This window comes from Salmo salar, chromosome 14 (assembly GCF_965601325.2).
Source record: "Salmo salar chromosome 14, fSalSal1, whole genome shotgun sequence".
Lineage (NCBI taxonomy): Eukaryota > Metazoa > Chordata > Actinopteri > Salmoniformes > Salmonidae > Salmo > Salmo salar.
Genome location: NC_138304.1, coordinates 86,658,603 through 86,668,662, shown reverse-complemented (window position 1 = coordinate 86,668,662; position 10,060 = coordinate 86,658,603). Strand labels below are relative to the sequence as shown.

The window sequence follows — 10,060 nt, the reverse complement described above, 5'->3', positions numbered from 1 at the left end:
CTATATTTATTAAATCATCAAGTAACTTTCTATATTACTGTTTTGATATTTCACAACTCATAATTCGGTTTACATCATTATATTGATTGATTGAAATTAACTCAAATGTAACTCCCCTCTGCAAAGTCTAGTTGGGAAATTACGCTATGTTTAACCCGGAAGAGAGACGAATGCAGTTCGATTGAAGAGACTTTATCATTCTTGAACAGAAGGTATCTGCAATATTACTTAAGGCATGCTTTCCTTTTGGTAGCTAACACTTTCTGCAGGTTATGTATCAGGTCCTATTAACTAAGTTCGTTTGAACGGAACTGAATTCAGAATGCATCGATCCAAGATCAGTAAATAAAGCTAGTTAGCTAACGTACTAGCTCTGATTCAAGCTTATAAAAAAAACTCCAGTTTGACAGTCAACCATCGAGCCATTTCTGTCAACTTGTAGTTCATGTAGATAGTAAATAGGAACAGTAGAAACGCACCCGTCAGAATCATGACGAATATGGTCATTTGTAATACCCCATATTTAAATGCCTTTGCGTCAATATTTTTTATTTTCACCAGTGCAGTTTACCCCAGATTGTGAGCAGTTCATGCACATTATTAATATGCAGAGATGTCACTCATTCAATTTATGCTACCTCTGCAGGCCAGATGAACAACCTGAATGACCCCCAGGAATGGAACATCAGGCCAGAGCAGAGAGGGGGTGGTGGTGGCAGCGATGGGAACAAGTGGAACTATGCCCTACTGGTGCCCATGATCGGCCTCGCTGCCTTCCGTAAGTACTGCATTACACAAGTTGCCTGCTCAAGACTTCAGAAGCACAGAGCAGGTTGCCTGTTATGACTAGACATAATAACAATCTTACTGACTGCATTACTGGGCAATCAGAGGGCCACTGTGCTCAGTTTACATACATCAATTTTAGGCCAATGAAAATGTACTGTACTGTTGATGTCTTACCATATGCATTAACTCTCAATGCACATCCTGAAATCCAAGATTGGCATGTCTGATGACAAACTTTCATTTGGTAAGATAAGGTCTAAGTAAGTGGCAACATTGTGCATCCACAACTTGTAAGGCACAGGTAGATAGCAAGCTAAATGCAAACATCTTTCAGGGTGGATATGGTCCAGAGAGTCACAGAGGGAAGTGTTGGAGGTGAAAGAAAAGTATGACAAGAGCATGCAGGTCATCTGCGATAACATGGAGCTGAAGTACAAGGACACGCTGAGAGAGAACCGACGGGAGACGGTCCACCTGGAGCTGGAACTGGAGAAGGAGAAGAACCGCGTGCAGGGCTACCGCCAGGCCATAGCCTCCCAGAGCCAGCAGCTGATGGAGGAACGCAGGAGGCTTAGCCAGGAGCGGGAGGCCCTGACTAGGGAGAAGAGCCGGCTGCTGCAGGCTGGCGGAGCTGGGGCCCTCCTCCACACGGCTCTGGAGAGGGAGAGTGAGAGCGAGTGGCACCGGGGAGCCATAGCCGCTCTGAGGGAGGTGGAGGAGGGTCTGGTGGAGAGGCAGGGGGCTTTCTGCAGCATCCTGGTGCCCCGGGAGAAGAGGCTGGAAATGGAGAAGGACTTGCTGGTCAGAGCTGGCAGAGAACGGGCTCTCGCCCAGCTGGATATGGAGGCCGGCCTCAAGGACATATTTAAAAATGACCGCCACTGTGCACAGTACCTGAACACGGACAAGCGCAAGAACGGTAGTCTGATGTGGATCTACCTCAGATACTGGCAGCTGCAGGTCACACTACAGAAACACAGGAGAGCAGAGGCCACATTGTTGGAAACACAGTCTAGCAATCTATGATGTCACTGGGATTATGACCCAAAGTGATATTTATTCATGTGTAATATGTCCTATGAGGAAGGACAAGCATTTGAAATGAGTACAGAAAATTATTGTTGATAATCTAAAAATGTGTATCTGAAAGACAAAGTAAAAACTGTAAACAATATGGTTAACCCTGTAAAGCACTTATTGAGCCTAAAATGTTATTTGCATGACCAATATCCTATTCATAGAATCCTATAGTGTTTTATTTTTTATTAAACTAAATGTTTCCATCATACAGTACATCTCATCTCAAACCTGTGTTTGTGAGGTATGTAAATAAAGTACCACACTGGCACTGTGTATATCAGTTGTCATGACGCTAGCCCTTTCAATGAATTGGCTAGCAGAGATGTGAACAACCCCCTACTGTGAGGGTCACATTAGAACAAAGGAACTCTCCCGCCAAATACTCCTAATTAAACATTGTTCCTAATTTAGAGAAAGTGGAAACAGTTGGTGGAGAAGCCAACTATGACCCGGTCTGTTTTGTTTCATGTTTGTGACCTCATGAAAGACAATACAGGCACGTTACCCTAACTCTGTTTATACAGGTTCCTCAGTTATGAGGCTTGCATCTGAATGTTGGATAAAATGTTTGACGAAGTATAAGAATACTTTTGAAAAGATAACAATGTGATTTAGTCTTCTAAAATTAAAAGTGTTTGTTTTATGGTAACGTGTGCCCAGTCAGTGGCCCCGCCCAAGTAAATAGAAATAATGAACCAACCCCTTTTCCACTCTTGAATAAAAGCCCCGGTGACGAAAAGTCACCTGTTTTAAAAAGGGTTAATTCTAATTTCAACTCTACAGGCCAGAAAACCTGAGAGCTTGTGCCACACGTGAAATGGTGTGAACTATTGATCACTCAAGAAGAAGTGAGTCCAAGATTACAGCCTAACAGACTGCAGCTGGAAAGGTAGCAAATCTAGTAAGAACATTGACCTAAGCAGAAAATCACATCTCACTCTTAAAACAACCCGGAAGAATCTACAAAGGACAATGGCGACCTCGACTGGGCAAACCAGAGCCTCACACCACCAGCTCAACTATCGAAGCCAGCTTCACGTAAATACAATGCATTACCTTTCTCCGAACGAGCGATCATTAGTGGCATATGTATTTATGCGAGAATAGCTTCCCATGTCTGATAGACCCATTCCTTTGTCTTCCTTCCTTCCTTCCACCCCCCCCCCCCCCACTCTGAATCTATCGTGTTATAACCAATGTTTAGTCCATTGGATGGTATTTACTGTATAATGTATTGTATATTCTGTAATTGTTTAATTAGTTAGTCAATAAATAATTGAGCCAATTTGTGTATGGATGATTCATAGAAAAGGCTGGGTTCGTGCAGATAACCAAGAATTTTACGACGTTCAGATGAGACTGATATTAGGTAAAGAATAATTAATGACTGACTGCTATTGATATAAAAGATCTAGGGATCTTTAAGAGTGGATTCGGGAGATAGCCGATCTATATAAACTAACTCTTCCGAGGTGCTCCAGATTATTAACGAGTTAAATGTTGCATGGTTTAAATCAATCACGTAATCAATCAAACAAAATAGCTCGTCATCAAAGAAGTCAGAGACACGACACAGTGTATGGATTGAACAGTTGCTGGGGAGCGACGTTGAGGAGCATACAAACTGTTTGAACATGTTTCATTACAGGTTTTTATATCGCTTTGATCCTATTTTCACACGTTTGTGATGAATTTTCAAAACTCTTAGTACAAAACTCCAAACTGGTAACACTTAACACAGCCAGTCTTACATTCAAAAGCTTTCATTGAGCATTAATTTTGTTTGTAAGACATCTTTCACCACAGAACAATTGATCTGTGAAATATGAGTTTAATCACAAACACAAAATAATGATATTCTCAATTTAGTTATTTTAACAACCAGTTACTCCAATAGCAACAAAAATGTAAGATACATGTTTCAAAATTGCCTTTGAATATAGTATGCTACAGTACTGTAAATTGTAGTACATTACACTGATTTCACATTAGGCAATAAACTTGCACAACCCATTCAAATTGACTGAACATTACATTTCTATCCCATGTGTGATCATTGAAGACATCTTTCACAATGTAATCAAATGAAAATAAATGAAAGAAACCATGTTTAGCAGGCACTAGTTTGCATCAAGCCTGTCTGGAGCATTTGGACATGGGTTCTCACAAAAAATTGCAGTAAATATCCTCATTGTTCATTCACCTGGGGAAAACCCTTCTGGCATGGCGAATCCACACCTGACATACAATGAGGGTCAGTGGAGGCTGCTGAGGGGAGGACGGCTCATAATAATGGATGGAACGAAGTCATGTGTTTGTCATGTGTTTGCTGTATTTGATACCATTCCACCAATTAGCTTTCATCTGGATTCACGTAAGATCCCTTATTGATGTCACAAGGATTTTTAAGCCTTGACATCAAATTTTATTTTGTCATGTGCAGAATACAACAGGTATGAAATGCTTACCGTGAAATGCTTACTTACAAGCCCTTTAAATCAACAATGCAGTTAAGAAAAATATTTACTAAATAGACTAAAGTAAAAAAATATGAGCAACAATACAATAACGAGGTTATATATAGGGGTACCGATACCGAGTCGATGTGCGGGGGTACAGGTTAGTCGAGGTAACCCAGGTAATATGTACATGTAGGTAGGGGTAAAGTAATTATGCATGGATAATAGATCATAAACAGCAAGTAGCAGCAGCGTGAAAAAAAAGTGGTGGGGGGGGGGGGGGGGGGGGGTCAATGCAAATAGTCCGGGTAGCCATTTGATTAGCTGTTCAGCAGTCTTATGGCTTGGGGGTAGAAGCTATTAAGAAGCCTTTTGGATCTAGACTTGGCGCTCCGGTACCGCTTGCCCTGTGGTAGCAGAGAGAACAATCTATGACTAGGGTGGCTGGAGTCTTTGGCAATATTTAGGGCCTTCCTCTGACACCACCTGGTATAGAGGTGCTGAATGGCAAAGAAGCTTGGCCCCAGGGATGTACTGAGCCGTACGCACTACCCTCTGTTGCGCTTTGCAGTCGGAGGCTGAGCAGTTGCCATACCAGGCGGTGATGCAACCAGTCAGGATGCTCTCAATGAACTTTAAGGATCTGAGGACCCATGCCAAATCTCCTGAGGGGGAAAAGGTGTTGTCGTGCTCTTTTCACGACTGTCTTGGTGTGTTTGGACCATGATAGTTTATTGATGTGGACACCAAGGAACTTGAAGCTCTCAACCTGCTCCAGTATAGCCCTGTCGATGAGAATGGGGGGGGGGGGGGGGGGCTCGGCCCTCCTTTTGCTGTAGTCCACGATCATCTCCTTTGTCTTGATCACATTGAGGGAGAGGTGGTTGTCCTGGCACCACACTTCCAGGTCTCTGACCTCCTCCCTATTGGCTGTCTCATCGTTGTCGGTGATCAGGCCTACCACCGTTGTGTCTTCGGCAAACTTGATGGTGTTGGAGTCGTGCATGGCCGCGCAGTCATGGGTAAACAGGGAGTACAGGAGGGGACTAAGCACTTACCCCTGAGGGGCCCCCGTGTTGAGGATCAGCGTGGCAGATGTGTTGTTGCCTACCCTTACCACCTGGGGGAGCGGCCCGTCAGGAAGTCCAGGATCCAGTTGCAGAGGGAGGTGTTTAGACCCAGGGTCCTTAGCTTAGTGATGAGCTTTGAGGGCACTATGGTGTTGAACACTGAGCTGTAGTCAATGAACAGCATTCTCATGTAGGTGTTCCTTTTGTCTAGGTGGGAAAGGGCAGTGTTGAGTGCAATAGAGATTGCATCATCTGTGGATCTGTTGGGGCGTTATGCAAATTGGAGTGGGTCTAGGGTTTCTGGGATGATGGTGTTGATGTGAGCCATGACCAGCCTTTTAAAGTACTTCATGGCTACAGACGTGAGTGCTAAGGGTCGGTAGTCATTTAGGCAGGTTACCTTAGTGTTCTTGGCCACAGGGACTATGGTGGTCTGCTTGAAACATGTTAGTATTACAGACTTCGCCTGGGACAGGTTGAAAATGTCAGTGAAGACACTTGCCAGTTGGTCAGCGCATGCTTGGAGTACACGTCCTGGTAATCCGTCTGGCCTTGTGAATGTTGACCTGTTTAAAAGGTCTTTCTCACATCGGCTATGGCGAGCGTGATCACAGTCATCCAGAACAGCTGGTGCTCTCATACAGGCTTCAGTATGCACGCTTCGAGGCAAGCAACAGAGGTTATTGAGCTGGTAGGCTTGTGTCACTGGGCAGCTAGCGGCTGGGCTTCCCTTTGTAGTCCGTAATAGTTTGCAAGTCCTGCCACATCCGACAAGCGTCAGAGCCGGTGTAGTAGGATTCAATCTTAGTCCTGTATTTACTCTTTGCCTGTTTGAATGGATTGTGTACGTGTGCCATTCACATACACAAATGAATGGGCAAGACAAAATATTTAAGTGCCTTTGAACGGGGTATGGTAGTAGGTGCCAGCCAGGCACACCAGTTTGTGTCAATAACTGCAATGTTGCTGGGTTTTTCACACTCAACAGTTTCCCGTGTGTATCAAGAATGGTCCACCACCCAAAGGACATCCAGCCAACTTTACAAAACTGTGGGAAGCATTGGAGTCAACATGGGCCAGAATCCCTGTGGAACACTTGACACCTTGTAGAGTCCATTCCCCGACGAATGGAGGCTGTTCTGAGGGAAAAAGGGTGTGCCACTCAATATTAGGAAGGTGTTCCTAATGTTTTGTACACTGTGTAGGTCTGGATTGAAATCATTGCATGTGTCTTCCATGTCCTGAAAGAGGGTGGTACGCTCATGGGGATGGCAATCATACATCTTCCACCTGTATCGTAATCGTGTATTGTATTTTACAGTATTGTACTTATTGATTGTATTGGTCCAGTACGTGGCTCAGTTCATAAAGAGCATGGCACTAGCAACACCAGAGTTGTGAGTTCAATTCCCACTGGGGTCACATACCAAAATGTGTGGACTGTTGTCACTTTGGATAAAAATGTCTGCTACGTAAGTGGCATACAGTGCATTCAGAAAGTATTCAGACCCCTTGACTTTTTTTTAACGTTACAGCCCTATTCTAAAATAGATTCAAATCGTTTTTTTCCCCCCTCATCAGTCTACACACAGTACCCCATAATGACAAAGCAAAAACAGCACACAGCCAAGATAACGCAGGAGTGGCTTCGGGACAAGTCATGTTTCGTAGGACGCATGGCTCTCAACCTTCGCCTCTCCCGTACGGGAGTTGCAGCGATGGGACAAGACTGTAACTACCAATTGGATATCACGAAATTGGGGAGGAAAAGGAGGAAAAAGTATCCCCTAAAAATATTTAAACAAAATTCAGCAAAAAAATTTAAACCAAAACAAAATCTTGTTTCTCATGGTCTGCCAGTCCTTTAGGAGCCTTTTGGCAAACTCCAAGTGGGCTGCCATGTGCCTTTTACTGAGGAGTGGCTTCTGTCTGGCCACTAACATAAAGGCCTGGTTGGTGGAGTGCTGCAGAGATGGTTGTCCTTCTGGAAGGTTCTCCCATCGCCACAGAGGAGCTGGAGCTCTGTCAGAGTGACCATCAGGTTCTTGGTCACCTCCCTGACCAAGGCCCTTCTCCCCCGAGTGCTCAGTTTGGTCGGGCAGGCCAGCTCTAGGAAGAGTCTTGGTGGTTCCAAACTTCTTCCATTTAAGAATGATGGAGGCCACTGTGTTCTTGGGGACACAATCCGGTCTCTGAGGATTGTGTCCAAGAACACAATCCTGTCTCTGAGCTCTACGAACAATTCCTTTGACCTCATGGCTTGGTTTTTCCTTTGACATGTACTGTCAACTGTGGGACTTTATATACACAGGTGTGTGCCTTTCCAAATCATGTCTAATCAATTGGATATTCCACAAGTGGACTCCGAGCTGTAGAAACATCAAGGATGATCAATGGAAACAGCATGCACCTGAGCTCAATGTCGAGTCTCATAGCAATGGATCTGAATACTTAGTTGAAGTCGGAAGTTTCCAAACACCTTAGCCAAATACATTTAAACTCAGTTTTTCACAATTCTTGACATTTAATCCTGGTAAAAAGTCTTAGGTCATTTAATATCACCACTTTATTTAAAGAATGTGAAATGTCAGAATAATAGTAGAGAGAATGATTTATTTCAGCTTTTATTTCTTTCATCACATTCCCAGTGGGTCAGAAGTTTACATACACTCAATTAGTATTTGGTAGCATTGCCTTTAAATTGTTTAACTTGGGTCAAACATTACTGGTAGCCTTCCACAAGCAGTTGGGTGAATTTTAGCCCATTCCTCCTGACAGAGCTGGTGTAACTGAGTCAGGTTTGTAGGCCTCCTCCTTGCTCGCACACGCTTTTTCAGTTCTGCCCACAATTTTCTATAGGATTGAGGTCAGGGCTTTGTGATTGCCACTCCAATACCTTGACTTTGTTGTCCTTAAGCCATTTTACCACAATTTTGGAAGTATGCTTGGGGTCATTGTCCATTTGGAAGACCCATTTGCGACCAAGCTTTAACTTCCTGACTGATGTCTTGAGATGTTGCTTCAATATATCCACATCATTTTCCATCCTCATGATGCCATCTATTTTGTGAAGTGCACCAGTCCCTCCTGCAGCAAAGTACCCCCACAACATGATGCTGCCACCCCCGTACTTCACGGTTGGGATGGTGTTCTTCGGCTTGCAAGCCTCCCCCTCTTTCCTCCAAACATAACGATGGTCATTATGGCCAAACAGTTCTATTTTATTGTTTCATCAGACCAGAGGACATTTCTCCAAAACGTACGATCTTTGTCCCCACGGTGTTTGGAGCAGTGGCTTCTTCCTTGCTGAACGGCCTTTCAGGTTATGTCGATATAGGACTCGTTTTACTGTGCATATAGATACTTTTGTACCTGTTTCCTCCAGCATCTTCACAAGGTCCTTTGCTGTTCTGGGATTGATTTGCACTTTTCGCACCAAAGTACGTTCATCTAGAGGAGACAGAACGCGTTTCCTTCCTGAGCGGTATGGTGTTTATACTTGTGTACTATTGTTTGTAGAGATGAACGTGGTACCTTCAGGCATTTGGAAATTGCTCCCAAGGATGAACCAGAGTTGTGGAGGTCTACAATTCTTTTCTGAGGTCTTGGCTGATTTCTTTTGATTTCCCCATGATGTCAAGCAAAGAGCCACTGAGTTTGAAGGTAGGCCTTGAAATAAATCCACAGGTACACCTCCAATTGACTCAAATTATGTAAATTAGCCTATCAGAAGCTTCTAAAGCCATGACATCATTTTATGGAATTTTCCAAGCTGTTTAAAGGCACAGTCAACTTAGTGTATGTAAACTTCTGACCCACTGGATTTGTGATACAGTGAATTAATCTGTCCGTAAACAATTGATGGAAAAATTACTTGTGTCATGCACAAAGTAGATGTCCTAACCGACTTGCCAAAACTATAGTTAACAAGAAATTTGTGGAGTGGTTGAAAAATGAGTTTTAATGACTCCAACCTAAGTGGATGTAAACTTCTGACTTCAACTGTATGTATATAGGTCATTTCCGTTTTTGCTTTTTTATAATTTTGCAAAAATTGTCATACTTTTCGCTTTGCATTTTGGGGTATTCTGAGTAGATTGAAGGACTTAAAAAAAAATATTAGAATAAGGATAACAAAATGTGGAAAAAGGTCAAGGGGTCTGAATACTTCCGATTGCACTGTATATTATGGCATTAAATCAAATCAAATGTATTTGTCACATGCGCCGAATACAACAGGTGTAGACCTTACAGTGAAATGCTTACTTACAAGCCCTTAACCAACAATGCAGTTAAGAAAATACCACCCCCCCCAAAAAAAAAGTAAGAGATAAGAATAACAAATAATTAAAGAGCAGCAGTAAATAACAATAGCGGGGAATATAAACAGGGGGTACCGGTACAGAATCAATGTGTGTGGGCACTGGTGTTGAGGTAATTATGTACATGCAGGTAGGGTTATTAAAGTGACTATGCATAGATAATAACAGAGTAGAAGCAGCGTGGAAGGGGGCAATGCAAATAGTCTGGCTAGCCATTTGATTAGCTGTTCAGGAGTTAATGTTAGAAAACCCTTTTGCAATTATGTTAGCACAGCTGAAAACTGTTGTTCTGATTAAAGAAGAATAAAACTGACCTTCTTTAGACAAGTTAAGTATCTGT

At 43.1% G+C, this 10,060-nt stretch overlaps 1 protein-coding gene across 1 annotated transcript; it reads left to right on the top strand.

Annotated features, from left to right (window-relative positions):
* Window positions 1-6: 6 nt before the first annotated feature.
* On the top strand, window positions 7-3,154 carry ccdc127b (coiled-coil domain containing 127b). Its single transcript, XM_014142644.3, has 3 exons — window positions 7-212; window positions 647-778; window positions 1,124-3,154. The coding sequence occupies exons 2-3, from the start codon at window positions 652-654 to the stop codon at window positions 1,813-1,815; spliced, it is 819 nt and encodes a 272-aa protein (XP_013998119.1). The 5' UTR covers window positions 7-212; window positions 647-651; the 3' UTR covers window positions 1,816-3,154.
* The last annotated feature ends 6,906 nt before the right edge of the window (window positions 3,155-10,060 follow it).

What these genes read in the sequence shown, in the direction of transcription:
- ccdc127b (XM_014142644.3), top strand. Translation starts at nt 652, where the DNA reads ATGAACAACCTGAATGACCCCCAGGAATGGAACATCAGGCCAGAGCAG. An exon ending in GATCGGCCTCGCTGCCTTCC is followed by an intron (nt 779 to 1,123) that starts GTAAGTACTGCA and finishes AACATCTTTCAG; the next exon opens with GGTGGATATGGTCCAGAGAG.